Source organism: Jaculus jaculus, chromosome 19, assembly GCF_020740685.1.
Source record: "Jaculus jaculus isolate mJacJac1 chromosome 19, mJacJac1.mat.Y.cur, whole genome shotgun sequence".
NCBI classification, from domain to species: Eukaryota; Metazoa; Chordata; class Mammalia; order Rodentia; family Dipodidae; genus Jaculus; species Jaculus jaculus.
In genome coordinates, this window is record NC_059120.1 from 49,110,296 (window position 1) to 49,137,278 (window position 26,983).

General features: G+C 38.7%; 1 protein-coding gene across 7 annotated transcripts in view; it reads left to right on the forward strand.

Annotated features, from left to right (window-relative positions):
• Positions 1-26,983, forward strand: part of Col11a1 (collagen type XI alpha 1 chain) — a 183,247-nt gene that overhangs the window by 23,837 nt on the left and 132,427 nt on the right. For all 7 annotated transcript variants that reach the window (XM_045138399.1, XM_004659073.2, XM_004659074.2 and 4 more), the window contains exons 2-4: positions 523-690; positions 2,220-2,433; positions 6,203-6,365. In XM_045138399.1, coding sequence (XP_044994334.1) covers positions 523-690; positions 2,220-2,433; positions 6,203-6,365 — 545 coding nt within the window. The remainder of the gene's footprint in view (positions 1-522; positions 691-2,219; positions 2,434-6,202; positions 6,366-26,983) is intronic.

The window sequence follows — 26,983 nt, forward strand, 5'->3', positions numbered from 1 at the left end:
AAGCTATATGAACATATACATTCAAATGCATGTTATCCATAATATTATTCCCAATTTGAGATAGTTTGAGAACTTTATTATTGTTTACATTGCTACTATAAAAATAACAAGGGGCTGGAGAGATGGCTCAGAAATTAAGGTGCTTGCCTGAAAAGCTTAAAGACCCAGGTTCGAATCTCCAGTACCCAAATAAGCCAGATGTAAAAGATGGTACATGTGTTTGGAGTTTGTTTTTAGAGTCTAGAGTTCCTGGAGTGTTTATTCTCTTTCTTTTTATCTCCCTCTCATAATTCTCTCTATATATCTATCATCTATGAATAGATAGATCTCTCTAATCTATCTGCTTCTTTCTCTCTCAAATAAATGCATACAATATTTTTAAAAAATCACAAGTCCCACCCAAATGTTATGAAGGCATGGTAAGTAGTAGATGCAATGGCATTAGTATCTCATATGTTCAAATGACTTATTTTATATTACCCTCTTTTAAATTACTTTCTCCTGTTTTTCCTTATCTTTCAGTTGCCCCAGTTGATGTACTAAAAGCACTAGATTTTCACAATTTACCAGAAGGAATATCAAAAACAGTGGGATTTTGCACAAACAGAAAGAATTCTAAAGGTTCTGATACTGCTTACAGAGTCTCAAAGTTGGCACAGCTCAGTGCCCCAACAAAACAGTTGTTTCCAGGTAAGTTAGTTCCACTTCTTGGTTACTACTACTAATAATACTGTATTTTACTTTGTTGCTAATGAGTTTTTATCATGCTATACAATTCCCATAAATATAATCACATATAATTTCTTGAATTATCAAACACCAAATATATCGTAATCACCAGGGATATAATAAAAATAATAGCTAATCCTAATTGAGTATGGTCATGTATATATACTCTTTGAATATTTCACAGCCATTAATTCAGCATGACAATGGGACCCAACATTTTGTAGCTATCCCATTGTATAGGTAATGATAGAACTTACTGGTGGTGGAAGAAGATTGGGAGGGGAAATTTTACCCTTAATGATCAGCTTGGCTAATTTAATAGGCATGGGGATTCAGGCATATCTAATGCATGTATCCCCACCCCCACAAATATTTACATGTTTCAACACATCTTTAGTATTACTTTTGAACCCTGTTTTGAAATAAAAATGTAATAGTCAGCTCTCAAAGTTACTGGGAGTTCTGAGAGAGAGTGTTAGGTTTTGCTTGGTAGGTTTACATGATACTGAAGAAGTACTTGGTAAATATTTTTTTCTGTGAAAAAAGTAATTTCTTTAGCAGCATTAATTCTATTGGAATCATGAAGTAAGTGGTGAAATGAAGATTCCTGGCATCATATTTTCTAAGCAGGTAGCTCACCACACATACTTGCAATTAACACATGGCAATTATCTAGCCTTCAAGGCAGTTTTTTGATCAGTACTTAACAGATCAGTAAACTAAGTTGCACTTTTGACTTGATCAAGTTATATATATGGTTAATCTATGTCTGGTATGACCTATGGCTGATATTTCATATGTTTAAACTAACTTTTGATGCTTCTAGATTTTCACTGTAGCAAGTTAACTTTGATATTTTTTTTCTTATTGTGCAAGTTCATTTCCATTTTTTTTCTTTTGCTTTTTCAAGGTAGGATTTTACTCTAGTCCAGGCTGATCTTGAATTAACTATGTAGTCTCAGGGTGAACTTGAACTCAAAATGATGGTGATTTTCCTACCTCTGCCTCCCGAGTGCTGGGATTAAAGGCGTGTGCCACCATGCCCAGCACGTGCACCTCTATTTTCCTATAAAACTTTTTTGACATGAAAGTATGAAACAAGATGAACCAAGGAATTAAAACATTATAAAGAAAGCATTCTATTCTATTCTTTCATTTAATGCAAGAATAGTATTTTCATTCTTTCTTTCTTTCTTTTTTTTGCATTTTAGTTTAGATTTTGGTTTCACTCTGTAGCTCTGGCTGTCCTGGAATTCATCAGATAACCTCAAACTAATGATCCTTCTGCTTCGGCCTCCCAAGTCATAGGTGCATGACTTTCCTATTTGACTGTAACTTTGATTGACATGCAGGAACAGTTTCATGGAGTCATAGAGCTCTCCCTCACAACCACTTGCGTGTTAGCTATCAAAGTCACCTGAAAAATTCTTTGCAATCTAGGAACAGTTTGAAAACTCTGGACTTTTAAAAACTTTTTTTCCTCTCCTCAGGTGGCACTTTCCCAGAAGACTTTTCAATATTATTTACAGTAAAACCCAAAAAGGGAATTCAGTCTTTCCTCTTATCTCTATATAATGAACATGGTATTCAGCAAGTCGGGGTTGAGGTTGGAAGATCACCTGTTTTTCTGTTTGAGGACCACACTGGAAAACCTGCCCCAGAAGATTATCCCCTCTTCAGAACTGTTAACATTGCTGATGGAAAGTAAGTCACACCGTGGTCACTTGGGTTAGTTCTGCAGAAGACAATTTTCGTTCCATGAAGTCATTAGGAAGGTTGTGTTGCCTTTTCTTCTAGGGACTGAGGAAGAAAACAGAATGAGCAAGACAGTAAAATTCCCAGCTTGTGTAGTTTTCTTCGTGGTCTAGGGATTGAAATGAAATTTTAAAAAGTATTAAAAATTACTATTGCAAATTTAAGTGAGAGAGAACTTCAGTAGTGAAAATAGACACTGTCATAGGTGTTAGAGTTTAGGAATGAGGTGAGGAAATACCTCACTAAAAGGAGACATGTGGGTGGGGAAGAAAAAGTGTCTTATTGGTTAAAAGCACTTGGTTAAAGAGCCTGATGGCTCAGGTTCAATTCCCTACTGCCTACATAAAGCCAGATACACAAAGTGGCACAGGTGTCTGGGATTTGTTTGTAGCAGCAGAAGTGCCCGGAGGGCCCATGCTCACATTCTCTCTATCTCATAACTAAACAACTAACTTCTAAATAAATAAATAAACTAAGAAAGAAAGGTGACATGTAAGGGATTTCATTATTCTCTTGAGGCTACCATAATGTGACATATTTCTTGAACTCAACTGGCATAACCACAACTTAAATGCAGAGCTTATTAATGTTTGAACAGCTCTTTGGTTTGTGAAGACTGGTCACACCTTTCATCAAGATTGAGCACCCTCTCCATAGGTGTTTATCCATTGTCTACTGCAGTAAGTCACCATAGTAGTTAATGGGTTCAGATGTTCAAACAGTGAGTGGCCCAGGCAAGAGCCCTTGACTCCTAGAGGTTAAAATTTTTTAGGAAGCTCCAACAATAGACACACAGAAACTTAATTTGCAAAGTGCTGTTTTTTTCTATGAATGAAACTCAAAGGACGGGATGCATTTGGTACTGATCTGTGCAGAGTGCTGTGGTTCTATGAATGAAACTCATGAAAAGGAATGGATGCATTGGGTCTTACTTTATGGCCTCAGTTCCTTGGCAATGAGGTTGCCCTAAGCAGGATGCAGGTAGTGAGTAACTGTGTGGGAATGTGGAGGAAGAACATTCTTGCATAGTGAACATCTGCAAGGGTCAGTAAGTAAGGAGGGAAGCACATGGTGGTTGGGGTAAGGAAGTCAGAAAACAAAAGTAAAGCAAGAGATCTGAGAGAGCCAGGAGATGCCTATGAGATAGAGTCACATCTTGAATTGTTCTGGGAGTACTTGCTGGATTTTAATAGTACAAAACTTTACTTGAGATGGAGAGATGGCTCAGTAGTTAAGGACTTGCCTGCAAAGCCTAATAATCCAGGTTCAATTCCCCAGTACTCAAGTGCAGCTAGATGTACAAAGTGGTGCATCCATCTGGAGTTTGTTTGTAGAAGCTAGAGGCCCTGGTATGCCCATTTTCAGCTTCTCTCTCTCTCTCATTCTCTCTGTCTCTGAAAATAAATAAGTTCAAACTTAAAAGAAAAGCTTTACTTGACTCAAATTTTTGGCTTAAACAATTTTAAGTTAGGTAAACTAATTTAATAAATTATTGAACTTATTTCAACATTTATTTGTTTAACTTAAAGCTGAGATTTCAGACTGTTACCTGCATTCCTTCCTAGACCCTCGAATTATGTTTCTAAAACATAGCCTGCAGGATGAAGTCATTTTGCTTTAAGAGAAATATAAGAGGAGGAGGGGAAGGCTGTAAAGTGGTACTTGTTATGCAGAGGACTTGACTTAATTTTTTTTTTTGTTGTTGTTGTTGTTTTTAGAGGTAGGGTCTCACTGTAGCTCAGGCTGACCTGGAATTCACTGTGCAGTCTCATGGTGGCCTTGAACTTGTGGAAATCCTCCTATCTCTGTCTCCTGAGTGCTGGGATTAAAGGCATGCTCCACCACACCCTGATTTGACTCAAATTTTAAATGGTTGCACTGGTAGCTACAGAATGAATCCACAAACCCAGTTAGGTGTCTGAGTGGGAGAGGCAACACTGGGCACTAAGTTTAAAGATAACTGGATTTGGGGTGCAGAGATGTTTCGGTATTTAAGGTGCTTGTCTGCAAAGCCCAGTGATCAGGGTAGCCACCTGGATTTGATTTCCCAGTTCCCACATAAAGGCAGGTGCGCAAAGTGGCACATACATCTGGAGTTCATTTGCAGTGGGTGGAGGCCCTGCGCCCGTTCTCTCTGTCTCTCTTCTATCCTCTCCCTGAGTGCAAATAAATAAATAAAAACATTTTTAAAAAAGACATTGGATTTTGTTTCAACATAAAAATTGATGGTATTTCATTGATAATGAAAATATAATGAAAGAAAGGGAATAATTAAGAAGGAATGTAAAACAAAGTGCAAATTTAATATTATTTTGATTTATTATTTTCAATCTTTTGTGTGACTGTGACTTTGACATACTATTAGCGTAGCTTATATTAGTTCATCAACAGTATTAAGTTTAGCATCCCAGTTGATTTTTAGCCATTGAAATGAGTTCTTGCCCTTCCCTACATGACTAGGAAGGGTTTATGTTAAGACACGGGTCCGTTGGTATGAAGTATGTGTAAATTTTCCTCTCACTGTATTAAGTGGTTCCATGGTTCCTTACATAAATCTGCTGAGTTCAAACCAAGCAGATTCCTCTGCTAGTTGAATGTGTTAGTGGAAAGACCAGTGATTAAGTGTATATGGAAATATACTTGGTCCCTATGATGAGTCATGCCAAGTTTTATGAAACAAACCTTTTAAGAAAGGTTGTGCAATATTTGGGGGTATTTCATTTTATGGATCCACTCCTAGACACTTCTGGAATATTAATCTTACACTATTAATTTGGAAAAAAAATACATATGCATACATATATAACCCACAGTGGGTTGCAGAATCCAAGTGAGCTTTGCTTAGTGGTTTTTGTTCGCACCAGCTATTGTTAATAAAACACTTTGTAGCATCCAGCATGGGTACACGTGTTTCCAGGGGCCTGGCCATATTTCCTCCTCTCAGCCTGTCATCAGTACTTTTAGTGAGTTGGAGTAGTAGCTGCAAAGTGAATCCAGACTCCTGCTCTGCACAGTCACTGGCTGTGCTTTCTTTCAGAGGACCAGGTTCTGCCAACCCTGTAGGGAAGGAGAGATACCATGTCATGGTCTTGGATCCTGCCCACACTAGTGATCTATAACTGTCTCAATATTAAAGTGAAAAAAAAAAAAAAGAAATTGAAAGCACTTGAAGTAAATGGGAATAATGACAGCATAATGCATTGTGTGAGACAGTTAGAATGTTCATTGCAGATGTAGACTATAGAGTTAGTAAACATCCCTTTCTCTAGCCATTCTTGGAGCCTTCATAGAAAGGAATTTTTTGTAAGTGAAATTCTACTTTGGAAGAAAGCGTTTACATACACAGAAACTATTACTTCCCCTGGATCCCATTCTAGCGTCTGTCAAACACACTCATCAGGATACAGCACGATTAAGCTTTTGTTTCTACAACACAAAGGGAAGCAAAAGGCAGGCCCTTCTTATGAAGGTAGACAACTATCCGTGTCCTGCATCTTAGGGGTGTTTGTTCTTTTGATTCCTAGGACTGTGCTGGCTGAACAGTAAGCCATCAGTCACCAGCTAAACAATTGATTCATGACCTTGTCAAGGCTTTTGTTTCATTTCAGCTATTTGAAATTTATAGCACACTTGGTAGGGTGAATGATGGCTTGGCAGCCAATGTGTTTGAAGCTTACCAAAGGGATGACTTTTTTCTTTTTCTTTTTGTTTTCATCAGGTGGCATCGGGTTGCCATCAGTGTGGAGAAGAAAACCGTGACAATGATTGTGGATTGTAAGAAGAAAACCACAAAGCCACTCGATAGAAGTGAGAGATCAATTGTTGATACCAATGGAATCACAGTTTTTGGGACAAGAATTTTGGATGAAGAAGTTTTTGAGGTAAAAATAAATCAAACTTTTTTTAAAAATCTACTCTTGTTGAATCTGATGAGCTGAGGTAATAACCCAAGCAAACAATCTATGTTGTAAGACAAAGTTGAAAACTCCAAAGGGTGACCTACTTTCTTCGGTGAGCACAGCAGTGATATTTTTCTCCTGTTCACTAAGACAAGGATTAGACCATGGTGACTGGGCGCCTGGGAAACCTTTACAGAGACTGGCTTACGTGACCACAGGAGTCCTGTTCTCCTGGGAAGAACGAATGTCTCACTCCCAGACTTTACTCGGTGCATTGGATTGTTTTCTTTTAAGAAAATAACTTTTTTTTTTTTTTTCAGTTGCTTTTTCTGGAAAGTTAACTTAGAGAAATGTCCAAGCCATAGAGTCTGCTTTCCTGGTTCCATTATGTGTGTTCTCAGAGTGGACCACAGATGGTAGAGTTGAACTTCCAGGTTTTAAAATAAATAAAGTAATAAATAAAAGTAAATAAATAAATAAAAGTAAATAAAGGGAAGGGTGTGTATGGTGAGATAGTCTGCACAATGCATGTTTCACTAATTATCACAATGGCTTTTTGTCCTTCAGTCATTGAGTCTGGTGACTTATGCTTGAGTTCTCAGCCATTCTGTGACAGAATAAACAGACCTCAGCCTTGACTCCACACAAGGATATACGCTCGAGGCGTTATTCATTCCATTCATGACTGCTTTCACACCAATTTAGGTTTATTTATTTTTCAGAGTATAACTGAGTACAGTTGTTCAATATAGTATATTGGGTTGTATTTTGTTCATATTTAAATAAAAACATGCCTTTACATATGTGCATACAAACAAGTGTACGCATAGAGATTGCTATATTTTCAGAAAAAAAATGTAAACTTTAGTATCAGGTAGATGATTAAGTTTCTGTGATATATAATTTGTACCATCTTGGACTTTAATGAAATCTTATAAAATTTTAAATAGGAAACTTATTTATTATGAAATGTAATTATCTTTGAGAATGTACACAAATGGCCAGGTGTGGTGGCACGTTCCTTTAATTCCAGTACTTGGGGAGACAGAGGTGGTGGGGTTGCTGTGAATTCGAGGCCAACCTGAGACTACATAGCAAACTAAGGTTGGTCTGTGCTTGAGTGAGGCCTTACTTCAAAAGCAGTAACAGCAACAAGAAAAGAATGTGCACAAATGTATGAACTTTCTTTACTAAGTCTATCTTTTACTTTCTTAACCAATCCGAAAGGTAAAATGCTATTTTTGTTTGCTAAATAAAATATAAGGCAAACTTTAGAACACACATAAATACAAAAGAACCCTTTAAATAGAATGTTTTGCTTATCCTATTCACATATCCACATTCATCCTACCTATGATTTACATTTTATTTGCTAAATGATATTACTATGTGGATACGTGAAATGGCAAAATTGGCTCTTTCCACATGAAAGTAAAGCATAAAGAAAATATATTATTCAAATGTAGACTTTTAAGTTAGAATTACAGCACACACCCTTTTTTATTTTATTTATTTATTTTTTAATATTTTTTTCCATTATTTATTTATTTATTTGAGAGCGACAGACACAGAGAGAAAGACAGATAGAGGGAGAGAGAGAGAATGGGCGTGCCAGGGCTTCCAGCCTCTGCAAACGAACTCCAGACGTGTGCGCTCCCTTGTGCATCTGGCTAACGTGGGACCTGGGGAACCGAGCCTCGAACTGGAGTCCTTAGGCTTCACAGGCAAGCGCTTAACCTCTAAACCATCTCTCCAGCCTGTCACACACCCTTTTTTTTAATGGAGGCAGAGATGCCAGTTTTTGTTCACTTTTATTTATTTATTTGAGAGCACTAGACAGACAGACTGACAGACAGACAGACAGACACACACACACACACACACACACACACACACACACACACACACAGAGGAAGAGAGAGAGAGAGAGAGAGAGAGAGAGAGAGAGAGAGAGACAGAGAGAAAGAAAGAAAGAGAGAGAGAGAGAATGGGCACGCCTGGGCCTCCAGCCACTGCAAACGAACTCCAGACACGTGCGCCCCCTTGTGCATCTGGCTAACGTGGGCGCTGGGGAATCAAGCCTTGAACCAGGGTCTTTAGGTTTCACAGGCAAGCACTTAACCACTAAGCCATCTCTCCAGCCCAGCACTCACCATTTTTGTGAAATTAATTTAACCTTTATGAATATGATATTACTGCATTTTTACCAAAAGTTACAGTTTATTTTTTGCTGTCATTTTGCTTTATATTATGGCAATGATATAGAATGTCACATCTTTCAAGGTGAATATGTAAAATTTACAATAAAGTGACTTAAGTAGCATGTGCACTCTTCTAGTGTTTGATGGCACTTGTGAAATGATGGTGCTATATCCTCAGAGACTCATTGGTTTGATAGCTATTTTTTTGAGCCTTTTCTCTTTAGTTTGTGTGTACTTGTGTGCAAGTCTGTTGTTATCTGTAAGTAAACTTGACATTTATCTTGCTTCATTAAGGTTTACTGAGATATATTTTATGGTTCAGCATGAGATCTTTCTGGGTGGATGTAGCACATGTACTTTTAAAAAGGTATCATGCAATCATTGGGCAGAATTCTTTATTCATTTAAATATGATATTCTCTTTCTTTGTTTTTTTTTTTTTGTCTACTTGTTGTACAGGTTCTGAGATGTAAAAATATTCTATCTTAATAGACAAATAGACCTTTTTCACTTTGCCGCCTGTGCATTCTATTTTACTCTATCTATTACTATATTTTTGATACCTTATTTGTGGGAGGTTAAGAATTCCAAAATATAGGGGCTTGGGAGGTCACTTGGCATTAAGTTTTTGCTGTACAACACTGAAGAGTTGAGTTTGGAACTCTTAGTCCTCATGAAAATGCCAGGAGGGTGTGCCAGTGTCCCTGGAATCACAGCTCCCAGGAGGCAAGATTGGAAAATTCTAGGTCAAGTGGGCCAGCTAGACTGGCAGAAGTAGCAATCTCCTGGGTTCAACTGAAAGTATGTGCCTCTGGAAAAAAAAACTGTGAACAGTGTTCAAGGAAGACACTTGGCATTAACCTATGTGTGTGTCTGCACACAGGTAAATATAAATGCATAAACACACATACCATATCCCCATGCAGTAAATGATTTATTCCATATATATATATATATATATATATATATATATATATATTTATAAATATGTATATATGTATGTATGTATGTATACACACAAAGAACTATTTTTGAGTTGTGTTACATGAAATATAGAATTCTTCCTAATTCCTCATATTCATCCTTGTGGTGTATTTGTTATATACATTACATCTTTATGTAAATATGCATTAAATCTTTAGACATTGAAAATGTCAGTAGATATTTTGTTTAAGCAGGTATAAAAGTATTTAAAAATCTTTCCAGAAATTATTATTTGCCGGGGGGGATGGAAAGATGGCTGGGCAGTTTAGACATTTGCCTGTGAAACCTAAATGCCCAGGTTAGATTCTCCAGTATCCACATAAGGCAGATACACTCGAGATGTGTCTTGAGTTCCTTTGTGGTGGCTGCAGACCCTGACATGCCCACGGTCTGTCTGTCTCTCTCTCTCTCTCTCTCTCTCTCTCTCTCTCTCTCTCTCATTCACACACACATACACACTGTCTCTCTCTCTCAAATAGATAAATAAATAGCATTTAAAATTATTATTTTTATATCCAAATAAATGTTTGCCATTTTTTTAACCTTTCATGTTTGAAGATATAAATTTCCTTGCATATAATTTCCCTCAGACCAAAGAAAATTTGTTAAAGATTATGTCTACTACTGACATGGTTGTTTAGTTTCTTATGCCCTTTATACTTCCTCATAAAGGGGCTTTTCACTCACGATTGAATTATGAACTTGACGGTTTTGTTAGTGTAGTACTATAAAAGTGCTGTCAAGGTGTCTTCTGGCCTCTGTCTTCTCTCATTAAGAATTCAAACTCAGGGGCTGGAGAGATGGCTTAGCGGTTAAGCGCTTGCCTGTGAAGCCTAAGGACCCCGGTTCAAGGCTCGGTTCCCCAGGTCCCACATTAGCCAGATGCACAAGGGGGCGCACGCTTCTGGAGTTTGTTTGCAGAGGCTGGAAGCCCTGGCGTGCCCATTCTCTCTCTCTCCCTCTATCTGTCTTTCTCTCTGTGTCTGTCACTCTCAAATAAATAAATAAAAAATTAAAAAAAAAAAGAATCCAAACTCAGGTTGGAGAGATGGCTTAGTTAAGGTGCTTGCCTGCAAAGCCTAAGGACCCATGTTTGACTCTCCAGGTCCCACGTAAGCCAGACACACAAGGTGATGCAAGTGTGCAAGGTCGCTCATGTGCACAAGGTGGTGCCTGCATCTGGCCTTCCATTGCTGTGGCTGTAGGCCCTGGCATGCTAGTTCTCTCTCTCTCTTTGAGTAAAAATAAATTAAAAAAAAATCTACACTCAAATCAGTGGTGTCGGGTGGATCTTGGACCAATTTCTTTAGCTGCCAACAATATTTTTCTTTGTGCTTATTTTTCAGCAATTGAAAATTTAGGTATCAAGGCATGTGTTTCTTTTAACTGGTTCAAGTGAATGTTTCCTGATAAATTCAGAAAGATTTTAGCCAATTCTTTAATACTTATTATTCAGCTGTTAAGCATTCCCAACTTTTCATTCTTTTTCGTGATATACTAGGTTATTATTCTTCCTTTGGGAGAAGTGTTATATTAGGTGTTTATAGATACTTTGTATGAGTTTCAGTGTCTTATTCATTTCAGGGATGACGTCATCGGAGGGACACCTCCCTTTGTTCCTTGGATTTTGAAGCTTTGGCTTTGGGACCGTGTCATGCTGCTGATAGTTCTCCTAATGAAACTCCAATTCTAAAAGGGCAATTCATCTCAGTACTTCTTGCTTAGACCAGACTACTGTCCTTCTCCAGTACATATTAAAAACCCTTTTGGACTGGAGAGATTGCTCAGTGATTAAGGTGCTTGCCTGCAGTGCCTAACAACTGGGGTTTAATTCCTCAGTACCCACATAAAGCCAGATGCATACAGTGGTGCAAGCAACTGGAGTTTATTTGATAGAGGCCCTGGTGCATCCATTCTCTCCTCCCCTCTCTCTGTCTCTTCTCCCTCCTCTCTCTCACTTTGCAAATAAATAAATAAAATATTTTTTAAAAGAAAGAAAAACCCTTCAATGATTTGTTATCATTGATAACCCGACCATTAACATATCATTCCTACCCCAAAGTTTAGCCTACACCTTGGTTCCCTCTGGATGTTGCATAATCTGTACATTTGGAGAACTGTGTATGGTCATGAGTCAACATCTCATTTGTGTTTACTGTTGAATAATATTCTATAATATAAATGTGCCACACTAATTTATGTGGACACCTAGTCAATGGCATTTTGGTTCATGTCTGATTTTCCAATTTTTATGGGTGATTGCCATAGAATTTGTGTGCAGATATTTTAATGGATAGCACCCGCAAAGAATTTGGGTGAGTACCAATATTGTGGTTACTGAATGCCTAGTTACATGGTAGATATGTAAGTATGTTTAGTTTTGTAGAAAATACTACGTGCCTTCCAAAATAGCAGTGGTGGTTGGATTCAGGTGTTCTCCATAAACTTATGTGTTCTAAATGTCTGATCCCCAGCTGCTGATGACAGTTTGTAAATTGGAACCTTGTTGGAGGTGCATGGTTGCGGGTGGGCTTATGGGTATCATAGCCAGCTTCCCCTTACTATTGCTTGGCTCATCCTCCTGCCAGTGTTTGCCACCTCATGTTGGGCAGGAGGTGTTGTCCACCCTCTGCTCATACAGTTTTCCCCTGCCATCATAGATTTTCTCATGTCTGTAAGCCAAAATAAACCCTTCCTTCCCACAAGCTGCTTTTGGTCATTTTGGGTGTTTTGTGCCAGTATTGTGAAGGTAACCTCAACAATTGCTATGCCATTTTGCATTGTCACTAGTAATGAGTTTTTCTTGGTTCTACAACCTTTCACTTTGTCTCTTCACTGGTTTGAACTCACCATTCCAAAAAGCCTAAGTGTACAGTAGCATATATTTGCTGCTACACTGTGTAATGTTCTAATCACACGTGATGTTGAATATATTTCCCCATTCTCGATTGCACATTGTCATGAGGAATTTTATTGTTGAACGTTTAGGAGCTCCCCGTTTATTTTGGATATCACTGGTTACATGATGTGTCATTTCCAAGTACTTTCTCCTTGTTCAAGGCTTATTTTTCTCATTCTCTTGAGATTATTCTTCACTGAGAAGATATTTTACAGTTTGTGGGTGACTAGTTTAAGGAAGTTCTCATTCTCAATTCTATCTCTCATGGCATAGTACCTTGCCACACCCAAGGTGAAATGGGTTTTCTTCTGCACTGTCTTCTAGGAGTTTTGTAGTTTTTGTTATTTCATTTAGATATAGACCTTTTTTTAAGCTGAGTTTTTTAAAGTTTTGTTTATTTTTATTTATTTGAGAGCAGCAGACAGAGAGAGAAAGAATCAGAGAGAGAGAGAGAGAATGGGCACACCAGGGCCTCCAAGCATTGCAAATGAACTCCAGACAAGTGCGCCCCCTTGTGCATCTGCCTAATGTGGATCCTATGAAATTGAGCCTTGAACTGGGGTCCTTAGGCTTCACAGGCACGCACTTAACCACTAAGCCATCTTTCCAGGCCCTTAAGCTGAGTTTTTGAAGGCATTAAATTATGTACTTAGGTCATGTTATTTTACATGTTAATGCTTATTGGATCTAATATTTTAGGTAGGAAATCAAATAGTGTCATTCCTTTGTCTTTTCTTGTGAACTTTAGAATCAGTTTGTCCAGGTGCAGAAAATCCCTTCCAAATTGTGTGGACTATTAAAAAAAAAAAAAAAAAAAAAAAAAAAAAGGTCAGGAGAGGGCTGGAGAAATGGCTTGGTGGTTAAGGCAATTGTCTGCAAAGACAAAGGACCCAGGTTTGATTCCCCAGGTCCCATTTAAGCCAGCTGCACAAGGGGGTGCATTCATCTGGAGTTCGTTTGCAGTGGGTGGAGGCCCTGGTGCACCTATCCTCTCTCTCTCTCTCCCCTGTCTATTTCTCTCTCTCTCTCTCTTATATAAATAAAGGAAAATAAAATATTTTTAAAAATACTTAAAAGGATCAGAAGGGCTGGAGAGATGGCTTAGCGGTTAAGCTGCTTCCTGTGAAGCCTAAGGACCCTGCTTTGAGGCTCGACTCCCCAGGACCATTGTTAGCCAGATGCACAAGGGGGAGCATGTGTCTGGAGTTCGTTTGCGGTGGCTGGAGGCCCTGGAGTGCTCATTTTCTCTCTCCCCCTCATCCTCTCTCTGTCTGTCACTCTCAAATAAATAAATAAAAATAACAAAAAAGTATCAGGAGAACTGATACTATGATGTCTATTAAGTCCATAATAAACTTCTCCAGTTTTGTTTTGAAACTATCAATATTTTGTATCATATTTTTTTTGTTGTCTCACTTGTCTTAAAGACATCACTTTTATGGACATTTTCAAAGAACCAAATTTTAGTTTGGGGTTTCTCTTCTCTTTCTAGTTTCCTAAGGCTCACAAATGACAGATTTCCACTTCTTTGTTTTTAAACTTTTTATTGATAACTTCCATAATTACAGGCAGTAAACCAAGATCATTAACTCCTACTTTTCCTTTCTCAAGTCCACTCTCCATCATATCTCCTCCCTTTCTCCATTACTCTTTTATTTTGATGTTAACATCTTTCCCTCTTATCATGAAGGTCTTGTGCAGGTAGTGCCAGGCAAGGTCAAGTCATGGATATGGAGGACAATTTCTGTCTGGACGATTGTTTCTTTTTGGGGGGGAGGGGAAAAAGGGGGGGGACAGATAATCCTCCATGTTATTTTGCCAACATGGAAACTGAGGCATGGGTAGGTTGGGAGGAAGGCAAGGGCAGGGGAGAGAAGGTGTTGCAGTCAGGTTTACATGGCTGGCAGAAATCACCTGACAAGGAGCAGCTTGGGAGGGAAAGGGTTTATTTTGGCTTACAGACAGGAAGCTCCATGATGGCAGGGAAAAACGATGGCAAGAGCAGAGGGTGGACATCACCCTCTGGCCAACCTAAGGTGGACATAAGCAACAGGAGATTGTGCCCAGCTTAGAGTGTTTCTATTTTTACATGTTGGCACTATGATATTCTTTTCCCAGCTTGTGTAGTACATTTATATATCCAGTGAAATCACACTTTTTTCTGTTTATTGATATTGATTTATAGAGAATTTTTCTTGCAATAATATAGCTCTGCTTTATATTAGTTATCTGTTCTTTCATATCATTTGCTTTTGAAACTTTCTCTGAATTTATTTTTATTGTTTAATTTTTCCACATGTGTGTTTATTTGATGTGTGTATGTGTCGGGGTCTGGTCATATGGCTGTGACCACACCTGTATGTCTAGAAGGCCAGGGTTGATAGCACTGAATATCTTTCTCATTCACTTTCCACATCATTTTTTTTTAATTTTTATTAACATTTTCCATGATTATAAAATATATCCCATGGTAATTCCCTCCCTCCCCACCCCCACACTTTTCCATTCTCAATCATATTACTTTTTGTCTGTTTTTTAAAATTTTTATTTATTTATTTGAGAGTGACAGAGAGAGAGAAAGAGGGAGAGAGAGAGACAGAGAAAGAGAGAGAGAGAGGGAGAGAGACAGAGGGAGATAATGGGCACGCCAGGGCCTCCAGCCACTGCAAAGGAACTCCAGATGCATGTACCCCCTTGTGCTTCTGGCTTATGTGGGTCCTGGGGAATCCAGCCTCGAACCTGGGTCCTTAGGCTTCACAGGCAAGTGCTTAACCACTAAGCCATATTTCTAGCCCTGCTTGTCTGTTGTTTTTTTTTTTTTTTTTTTTTTTTTGAGATCAAGGCCTCTTATTGAATCTGGAGTTCACTAATTTGCCTTACTTAGTTAGCCAGTAAGCCCAGAAGAGCCTCATATTTCTGTCTTTCCAGTGTTGGGATTACTACCAGGCCACTGGTACCTGACTTTAATGTGGCAGTTAGGATCCAAACTCAAATCCTCATGCCTGTGAAGAAACACTTTACTTACTGGACTATCTCTCTGCCCTCCCTCCCCCAACAAACCTTTGAGTATAGTAATTTTAAAACTTTAAATATAATAACTTTATCCGGGTGTGGTGGTGCAGACCTTTAATCCCAGCACTTGGAAAGCCGAGGTAGGAGGATCACCATGAGTTCGAGGCCACCCTGAGGCTACATAGTTAATTCCAGGTCAGCCTGGACTAGAGTGAAACCCTACCTGGAAAAACCAATACTAATAATATTACTATTAATAATAATAACAACTTAATTTTTTTTCTGTTAACTTCAAGCTTCTTACTCTATCTGATTGTGGCTTTGATGCTTGTTCAGACATCTTAGTTGTGTATTTTGACTTGTAATATGCCTGTAATTTTCTGTGGAAAGGTACACAGGTGGTACTATGTTGGGTAAAAGGAACTTTAGTAACTGTGGTAATTGTGGGGAAGAGGAAGCAATCTGTGGTCTTGTTACTAGGTCTCATTCTTTGGTTGAATCTGAGCTCATGAAATGTGAACTATATGGGTGTTGGTGGGTAGAGTGATTGAGGCAGATGGAGTTGCACAGTTTTCTTTTCCTATGTAAAAGACAAAGGGAGCTACACTTAGGTATTAACATCCTTTCTCTGGTTAGTTTAGCTATGATGCAACCCTAGCAGGATATGTACTGAGTACACTCTTTACCCCTGTAGTAAGGTGTATTGAAAAGAAAAACTGGAATAGCTCAGTATATTTAATATTTGTTAACTTTCCCTCTCTTTTGTAGACACACGAGGGAATTTCCCCTCTGATTCTGGCTATGAAGAGACCCTACAAGTAAAAAAAAAAAAAAAAAAAAAAAAAAAAAAAAAAAAAAAAAAAGTAAGATAACAAAACCATACCACTCACACTCTTTTTAGTTATTTATTTCTTTGAGAGAGAGAGAGGGAGAGAGAGAATGGGTGTGCCAGGACCTCCAGGCACTGCAAACGAACTCCAGATGCATGTGCCACCTTGCACATCTGGCTTACATGGATACTAGGGAATCAAACCTCGGTCCTTGGGCTTCACAAGCAAATTTCTTAATAGCTAAGCCATCTCTCTGGCACCCCTCCCATAATCTTCGAATGATTACTTTGAAGTCTTTAAATCTTGCACATGTGGTCTCAAAGCTTCAGTCTGTCCCACAAGGTTAAGGCTTGGGATATATTCTGAGACATATAGAAGCAGTTTTAATCTCACTTTGCTTTCCTGAAGTATTTCCTATTCTGCATGGATATTTGATGCATGCCTCACTTTTTCAGATAGTTTTAGACTTGTGTAATTCAAATACAAACAATCTTCATTTCTCTCACTTCAATTTCCCTGTCTACTCTCTAACTTTTATCTCCCCCCTCCCCAGTTCTTCTGCACAGAAACACAGGATTCTGTTCCAATTTTTAGCCTGTAAGCACTTGCTGCCTTTGCTCTGCTCCTGAATTCTACACTTGGGGAAAAACCTTGAAAATAGTTTTTAAGAAAGCAAAAGAACATGGGGGCTAGAGAGATGGCTTAGCGGTCAAGTGTTTACCTATGAAGCCTAAGGACCCTGGTTCAAGGCTCGATTCCCCATTCCCCACGAAAGCTAGAGGCACGGGGGGCAATATGCATCTGGAGTTCATTTGCAGTGGCTGGAGGCTCATTCTCTCTCCCTCTTTCTGTTTGTCACTGTCAAATAAGAAAATAAACAAAAAACTTAAAAAAAAAAAAGAAAGCAAAAGAACAAGAAAACAGATGGGTGTCATTTCTCTTTTTTGGCTCTTCCACAATGCTCAGAGGCTCAGGTTGTCATCTATTTCATTTTGTTCAGTCTGCACTGTTGTCATTATCAGCTGCTTGGTGTCATAGGAGGAACAACAAGTTTAGAAAAGGTGATGCTTTTAATTCTAATTCTTTGTGATGTAAAAAAAAATGCACGTGGTGTGGTAAATGCAGCATCATGCGTGGCTTTTGTCTCACTTCCATATTCCCAAAGCCAGTATAATTAATTTATTATCTAGGAATTTATCTCTGAAACATCCATGTTCTGATTTCCCTGTGAAATAACTTTACTACCAAATATAATAATAATAAAAACTAAATGTTCACTGTGATTTTTGGAAATTATCATTATATGCTTCCAGTTTTTCTGAAATAGAATGCTACATTCACTAGTATTTTTTTTTTTACTTTATCTCTAAATATGTAGAAGGTAGTTCATAAAATATGAACGTTAGAAAAGTGGAAGCGACTGGACACTGAGAATGACATAATTTCAGTCATTTCATGTAGGAAATTAAAGATGAAGCTAAGGCATCCATCATTCTCCAAGAAAGATGGTTGATTCAAATAGATTAGGAGGAAGATAATAAGTGTTTTCATCTGAAGGGGTTGCAGACAAGCCTTTCCATAGCCAAAGTGATATGTTGATTATTTCCTGCTGTTACCATCTGAGAAACTTACTGAAGGAAGGGCCATTAGCATTCTTTATTCCCCATGAAGAAAGATATAAAGATTCTTATAGGAGAGGGTCTATTCCATATGAAAGTGCAAAATTAGATTGTAATGGAACTGAGCATATAAATTCTTATATTTATGTATGTTCTACTACCCTACCATTTATCTGTGACATCAAAAGAATTTCTCCTAGTCCAGAGATCTATATGGCATTCCTCCATAAATCATCTGGTGTTTGTCTAAAAAGCATAAAGACATCCTGCAAAAGTTAGCCTGTATACTTAAATATAAGTAACTTGTATTATATTTCCCTACAAATATGCCTTTCTTAACTCTTTTTTGCTTATTCATTTATTAGAGACAGAGAGAGAGAATATGGGCACACTTGGGCCTCCAGCCACTACAAACAAATTCCAGACACATGCTCCATCTGGCTTTACATAGGTACTGGGGAATTGAACCTGGGACCTTTGGCTTTGCCAGAAAATGCTCTAACTATTAAACCATCCCTTCAGCCCCATTGTGCTTTTTATAGAAAAAAAATCATTTACATGCAGTCCTTTGTGGAGAAAATATTTCATGCAGAAACAGTGAAATGTATGTACATGACAGTGACTTTTATCAGTAATTTTATTAAAAAATATAATTATATTATTCACTATAACAAGTTTAACATTTGAACTTTTTCAGAATTTTGCTTTTATATTTGGTGTTAGTAATTATTTACCAAGTTGACATTGTCTATTTAAGGAGAATGTTAGGTTCTATTTTTTGTAAATATTTTTTAAAGTATAGAATAAATTGCTTTATTTATTTATTTATGAGAGACAGAGTTGGGGGAGAGAGAGAATGGGCACATCAGGGCCTTGAGCCGCTGCAAATGAACTCCAGAAGCATGTGCTACCTTGTGCATCTGGCTTATGTGGGTCTTGGGCATAGAACCTGGGTCCTTTGGTTTTGCAGGAAATTGCCTTAACTGTCAGGCTATTTCTCCAGCCAGTAAGTCTATTTCTGGCAATATGTATACAACGTTGGAGTTTTCAGTGCTTGAGATTTATTCATAATGAGGTTGAGAGGAACATCTGCTCTCAGGAATTTGGTGTGTAATCGCATTCCCGCTTGTGGCACACTGGGCAGGACAAATGCGGGTGAGAACAGCACATAAGATACTCCACATTATGTGTGGACAGCTTCCATGATTCTGGAGGGCATCTCCTTTCTAGAAGTGACGACACCTCATTAAACAACTGCGGCGTGGTATCCTGTTGTGGACCTGACCACAAAGGGTCATTTTACATCATACTATTTTGATATCCAGTTTATTGAGAATTTCTGATTCAGTATTGTTATTTCACATTTAGGATGATTTTTGGCAGAGACTGCTTCAGGAAGCCAAATGAAGCATTTGAGATATATTTAGATTTCAGAGCTGTGTCATCATGTGCAAGCTGCTATTAAAAAGAAAGAGAGAGAGAGAGAGAGAGAGAGAGAGAGAGAGAGAGAGAGAGGGAGGGAGAGAGAGAGAGAGAGAGGGAGGGAGAGAAAGAAGGAAGGAAGGAAGGAAGGAAGGAAGGAAGGAAGGAAGGAAGGAAGGAAGGAAGGAAGGAAAGAGAGAGAGAGAGAGAGAGAGAGAGAGAGAGAGGGAAGGAGAGAAAGAAGGAAGGAAGGAAGGAAGGAAAGAGAGAGAGAGAGAGAGAGAGAGAGGGAGGGAGAGAAAGAAGGAAGGAAGGAAGGAAGGAAGGAAAGAGAGAGAGAGAGAGAGAGAGAGAGAAAGAAACTGGGTGGGAAGGCACATGCCTTTAGGAGACAGAAGTAGGAGGATTACTGTGAGTTCGAGGCCACCCTTAGACTATACAGTGAATTCCAGGTCAGCGTGGGCTAGAGCAAGAGCCTACCTTAAAAAAAAAAACAAACAAACAAGAAAAACAAAACAAAACAAAATGCTATTAGTCACTAATTGGAACTCAGTTTTCTCCCACCAACAGCATGCAGTCAACCATGACACATCTTACTTTTCCACATTTAATAAAGCTTGTTTATTCATAGATCACCTTTGAGCAAGGTGACACCTGCTGTACTTTTTGGTTTCCTTTGTAAAGACGATTATTGGTCTGCATTGCTTTGTTGACTGTTAAAGGAATAAATTGTCTTTCATTTCCATTCTTGTTTTGATATCTCAATAACTATGTTTCATACTCACATACATCTTTCCCTTTAGACTACTGATTTCATTTTTTTTTTTTTTTTTGTTTTTTGTTTTTTGTAGTAGGGTCTCACTCTAGCCCAGGCTGACTTGGAATTCACTATGAGACTACTGATTGCTTTTTTTCTTTTTTTTTAAGTTTTAATTAATTTATTTATTTATTCAAGAGCAATAGACAGAGAGAGGGAGAGGCAGAGAGAGAGAAAGAAAGAGACAGAGAGAAAGAGAGAATGGGTGTGCCAGGGCCTCCAGCCACTGCAAATGAACTCCAGATGAGTACGCCCCCTGGTGCATCTGGCTAATGTGGGTCCTGGGGAATCAAGCCTTGAACCAGGGTCCTTAGACTTCGCAGGTGAGCGCCTAACCACTAAGCCATCTCTCCAGCCCACTACTGATTTCTTGAAAGCCAAGTTTATATTCTTCTCACTTTAGATGATCAGCATCATCAGGTATAAAGTTTGTGAGAGCATTTACAGTCAACGCAGATCAATTAAGTAAGGGATCAATCTTCACGGCTCTGTTTGGAGGTAGTGGAGTAGGCAGGGTCCATGTGCCACTTGAAAGTTAATATTTCGTTAATTAGTTGCTTATTCACTGTGGAAACAGAAGAAATATTATTTGTCAAACATTGTGTTTAAATAAGTAATATGCAGGCATAAGTTTTTTTTTTGTTTGTTTGTTTTTGTTTTTGAGGTAGGGTCTCTCTCCAGCCCAAGCTGACTTGGAATTCACTATGTAGCCCCAAGCTGGCCTTGAACTCATAGCAATCCTCCAACCTCAGCTTTCCAAGAGCTGAATTTAAAGGCATGCACCACCACACCTGGCTAAACAAATAGCTTTAATAAAAATGACAGTGTTTTATGAGAAATACATAGAAAATGTTCAGGGGAGGTGGTAATAGCTAAATCAGAGTAAAGAAAAACGAAAGGATTATGTAAAGATGGAAACACATGTGTACAAGATGAGTCATTGGAATAAACACAGCAATTATGAGAAACAATATGTGGTAAAAGGAATTTAGAAAATGATCTGGCTGGACATGTAAAAACCCTTGCCTTTACATTGTACTGAGGAATGGAACTTTCTGCATTAAGTCTTGAGACATTCCTTTATGTGGCACAATTAAGTAGATTTTTAAGTAGATATTTTATTTTATTTATTTGTTTGTAGTGAAGGAAATAGCTTAGTTGCTGGAACAGAAGTAAAGTTGTTGAATAGTAGTTTGAACAAAGCATTAGAGAGAAGGCTGTGATAGAAGTGAACAGATTTGTTTCATCATGTCAGGTAAAACTGGCAAGACTTTGGCCTGATAGGATTGGTGGGCTTCAAGGAAAAAGGAATTTAACTCTTTTAGATTACTAGCCTGGAATCATTACTGATAAACATGCGATGTTTGCAGACACAAAATCTTTGGAATTTTAACTAAATTAAAAAGGGTTTTAACTCTCCTTTTTATGTTATATAAACTCTTTTAGCATCTTTACCATGATTCCTGAGTTTTATAGTAAGTTCACTTCTACTATGTAACTGTTTCTAAATTGAAGGGTACCAGGAAAGTAATGAATTATATCGATGTTTAGGTGTTTTAGATATTCTGTTAAAGCATAGTCTCTCTCTCCCTCTCTATGCATATATTCATTAGATGATTGACATATATGTCATAATACCATATAAATATGGTTCATTGTTATAATGATTAGTACTATGTGTTCTTTGAATTTGAAATTTTAGAAAACCATTAACTTCTGACAGATAGATGCTGCCGGAAACAATGACTATGTGAATGAGGGATGTCACCCCATTGTTCATAACCTTCTAGTGGCTTTTTTTCTGGCGTAGAGTCACATTCAAGTTCTTTTCAAGATCTGCAGCCTCCTGCGTGATCCATCTCACACCCTCTGCCTCCTTTCTTCCCTCCCTTCTTTCCTCCCTTCCTTCCTCCAGCCATTTCTGCTTACAAGCAGAAAGAGAGGGAGAGAGGAAGAGAGAGAGAGAGAGAGAGAGAGAGAGAGAGAGAGAGAGGAGAGAAGAGAGACAGAATAAGTGTGCCAGGGCCCCCAGTCAGTGTAAACAAACTCCAGACACATGTGCCACTATCCATCTGACTTAGGTGGGTACTGGGGAATTGAAACACAGGTCATTAGGCTTCGAAGGCAAGTGACTTAACCCATGTAATTAGGCTTTGCAGGCAAACTCCTTAACTGTTGAGCCATCTCTTTAACACCTGCTGGTCTTTCTTAGTCTGTAAGGTTCTTCTCTAGCGACAGTATTTATTCCCTCAGTTCATTAGTGACTCTGTTTCCGTGTCATTAGTGATGCTTTCTCTGAGCTCACTCTCTCTGGAGCCTCCTACCCTTCTAAGTTGTAGGCCTTATTCTTCATTTATTTATTTATTTATTTATTTTACAATTTTTTTCACTTTGTGATATATGATAGCGTACTTTTTTATTTTTTGTTTTCCTCTAGAATACAGGCTATATGATGGCAGAAGTTCTGTGCTTTATCCAAAAAATTCTAGAGTCAGGCTTGCCATGCAATAGTACTTTGGTAATTAATAAGAAAACTCAACATCCTTTAACTTAAGGAGCCAAGTTATATATGGCCTCTAAGGACGCAGGAGGCAATGCCTAGTGTTGTCTTCAAACGATTTCATTTATTCTACTTTAGTTTACAGTTTCATTATTCAGTTACTGGAATAAATCCATAGGAGCACTTATCCTTAAGTTAAAACCCTTCTTATCATCCATAATTAAGGAAGTACAAGATAAATGTGTACTTTTGTGTGCGGAGGGGTTTAATACAAATTTAGGCATTTCTGTAATGCTTGGTGAATGTTTACTGAATGAGAAACACATTCAAGTAATGTAGGCCATTGCTCATTTTCATAGGATTGGTCTCTTGTGCTGGCTTGGGTCTCTGCAGCATGAGGGCTGTGGAGGTAGTGGCACCGTCTGTGATTATGTGGTTTCTCTCATTGTTTCCTTTGTATGATGTTTCAGATGCCGCTCATGCATTTTTCAGTTATACTAGAATTCTAAGCATCTTGGCAGCTCTCTGTTACCACACAAAATGCTTGAGAAAGAATCATTAGCTGTAGGGAATGTTTGAAATAAAAAGTAAACCTGTGATGAGACTTAATGTCTTGGCACATATGGAAGTCTGAGGAGACAGGAAGTGTAGGTTTGCCATTAGGCTGATAGTGGTGGTAAGTTCTATGCCATGTGTAGGATTTCATGTCAGCATTCTTCCAGGCTATGCAATCAAAGCACTACCAAGACACGCCATGCTTTCCAGAGAAATTCTAATTTCAAATGTGCTTTTGTATCTGGGGAAGGTCTATGGAAATGATGTAGAATTGGGTTACACTCCTGCTTCTACAGGACACATGGTAGACTGCTGAGCTCTATGGATTTTTCTTTCTTTTCTGTCTTATTTTTTTTCCTAATGGGTTTGGCTCACGAGATGATGACTTTCAGATTCAAGAAACTGATTTTCTTGGAACATATTTTTTTTGGAAAAATTACAGTTGAAATATAGAGCAGCATTCCTTAAGTTTAATACTGCTGTTCAACACATTGTCTGGAAATCTGCTACTGAAATGTGTTTTCTCCTTCAGTTGCCTCCAGATACAATGATAAAATGCCTTATAATACGCATAATTTTAAGTTTACACATTGCTTAAAATCTCACTGATTCATTTTCTTCAGACACACAAGCTAAGCCATATTGCCTTTACAAATCCTTGAGCAATAATATATAACAGAAAAAAAGATACCAATCCAATGTCCACAGCAGGGAGAGGTGCCTAGTGCAGGGTGAGGCACATGAGGAGTTTCCAGTCACTCCTAACCAACAAATATTGAAACAGAATCTTCTACTGGTGAATAAATTATTAGCCTAGAGATCCATTTATTTAGAATCAACAATGTGTAAGTCTTTTCTGGGCACTGTGGATACCACAGAGAATATCTGTGAAATTAATTATAAAAATTAGATTAAGAAGGCCAGACTTAGAGCTCTGCTTTCTTTTCCCCCCTTCTATAATGGGCCCAGACCTTTCCTGGCAAGTAATACGCATAGTTCGTAAACTGTAAACACTGTGTGTGTGTCTGCAATTAGAAGATAACAATTGCTATTGTATGGCCTTTAAACACATGGTCTTTGTCCAACTTCAGCAGTAAACAGACTTCAGATGCCTCCGGAGATGCAAAGTGCCAAGCTGGGTAAACTAGTGAGTAGCATCGTCTCCTTATGACTAAAGGGGGAGCAGAGCGTGATCCAGTGACACACTCCTTAGAATCAGCATTTCACTGCAGCACTGAATTGCCCGAGGTGGCTAAATCATAAAAAGAAACAGATGAGTTTGGTTAGTTTTAGAAGGTTGCAGGCCAACCACATGGCCTCATTTGTTTGGCCTCTGGTGAGGGCAGTGGAGGGCAGCACTTCCTGGAAGGAGTGAGCGCTGAGGGGCTGGGGTCATGTCTCAAGTGTAAGCAGAAAGCAGAGTGAGAAGGGCTCTGTGGCTCCTCCTGAGGGAGTGTACACAGTGGCCTGCGTTCTGCCCACTACTGCACATCTCCTGCAGATGCTGCTCCCCTCCCCTGTGGAAGGTGCTACCTGGGAAACAAGCTTCTGATGAGAAGTCCTCATGGGATATTTTAGTATCCAAAGGATAATATTCTGCTATTGGTCTCAAAACACTCCTTTCTATTTAACAATGGGGAAAAGTGTATTACACACAAGACATTTTGTCTAAAATAAATAAATAGGGCTGGAGAGATGGCTTAGCGGTTAAGCGCTTGCCTGTGAAGCCTAAGGACCCTGGTTCGAGGCTCCGTTCCCCAGGTCCCACGTTAGCCAGATGCACAAGGGGGCGCACGCGTCTGGAGTTCGTTTGCAGTGGCTGGAAGCCCTGGTGCGCCCATTCTCTCTCTCTCCCTCTATCTGTCTTTCTCTCTGTGCCTGTCGCTCTCAAATACATAAATAAATAAATACAAATAAAATAAATAAATAAATAAGTAAGAAGGATTGGGGAGATGTCTCAACAGTTAAAGGTGCTTGCATGAAACACTTGCCAGCCTGGGTTTGATTCCCCAGCTACATGCACAAAGTGATGCATGCATCCAGAGTTTGTTTGCAAGAGGTCCAGGAACATCGTTATTTTTTCTCTCTCTACTTGCAAATAAATAAGTAAATAATGTATTAATTGATCCCTGACTGCACAACCTTAGTCCCAAAGTCTTAAGTATCCTGTCATGGCTCAAAGGTCAAGACCATGCTTCATGTTAGACGGGCAAATTCTTAGCTGTGACCCACTGTAAAAGTCAAACATCAAATAAATAAATAAAAATAAACAAAAAAATTCAAAAGCGTACCTGTCCACAGTGCTATGCTGGTTACATCCTGCGTGGCTATCCTGGGCTGATTTTACAGTGCTTTTGTTATTCCCAGCATGCATTGCAGCCTGCTACTATCTTGCTCTTCCTGGGGATTTTACTTCTGTTTCACGTTCACACTCAAAACCTTACTGTGCACCACCGTACAAGGAGCCCCCTGCAGGGCCGTCAGCCCTGGAGAGCACTGCCTGTCTACCCAGGCCGGCGTTGCAATCTCAGCGGAACCTTCTGCAACGCCCTAACTCTCGCCTCTGTTCAGCTGCAAAACTTTGCCCATAGGGATGGTGCTAAGGCTTCCTCCCAGGGCGGGCACCGGGTAGCCACGATGGTGCCCTCTCCTGGCTTTTCAGCACACCCAGAGTATCAGGGCAGGGGATGCTGATGCTCTTTCCCGAAGCGACTATGCCGGGGAAGGTCCCTAAAACAAACCTGCATTTCTAGGATCTGCTTGCTCTATGATAAAAATGAGAGTCTTGAAGCCCTTTTTGAGATTCCCTAAAGGAATCTTCCCTATTGCTAATGGTTAACATTCCTGATATTGTCTTTAGCAAGTGGCCTTCCAACCACACCATGGCCCACCCATTGCTTCCCAAACAAGATTTACCCATTTCTTTTTTCCTGGCCAGGCTGCAGTTTCCCTTTAGGGACTGTTTGTGTGACTAAAACCAGCCAGTAATATCAGTAATATCCATGCCATGGTCTGAATTTTTTTTTTTTTGTTTTTTTTTTACTTATTTTGAAATTTTCTCTGTCAAATAAACTATTCAATCATATTTAAACTTAGCCTTCCACAAGACCAGAGGACATACCCACAATGCCTTCAGAAGTATGGTGTAGGGAAGATGGCCGTTAGTCCAACTCTCAGTAAACAAATCCTCATTTCCATCTGAAATCCCACCAGCCTGGTGTTTACAGTTCTATCAGCATTTTTGATTTCCGGGCCTTGACCAGCGCCATCTCCACTTGGAGATCTCTGCTCTGATCTTTGGCTTTCTTTTTAAAACTCCTTTTTAAAAATAGATGGATCTTATTGCTTGTAAATTAAAACTGAATAGAGATGATTTTATAATGTTATTCTGGAATTTGATGGGTTTTTTTTTTCTTTTTACTTTGTCAGTGTATGTTACCTGCACAAACGTTGGTTTTTATAATACTTTGCATATGTAGCTATATACTTTGATCATAACTATGATCATGATATGAAAGTAACTCTTTCCTCAGCCTCACCTGTGTTCTTCCACACTGCCGTTGACCCTTTTCATGCTGCACAGAACTCTGTCTTTGAATCTTTGCTAAAAATGTAGGTCCTAACATAAAAGAAAACATGCAGTATATCTCTCTATATCTGGCTTAATTCACCTAATGCAATGGTTTCCAATTACATCAGTTTTATGAGAATGACATAATTTCATCTTTCTTTTATGTCTGAATGCTCCATAAAACTGTTCCT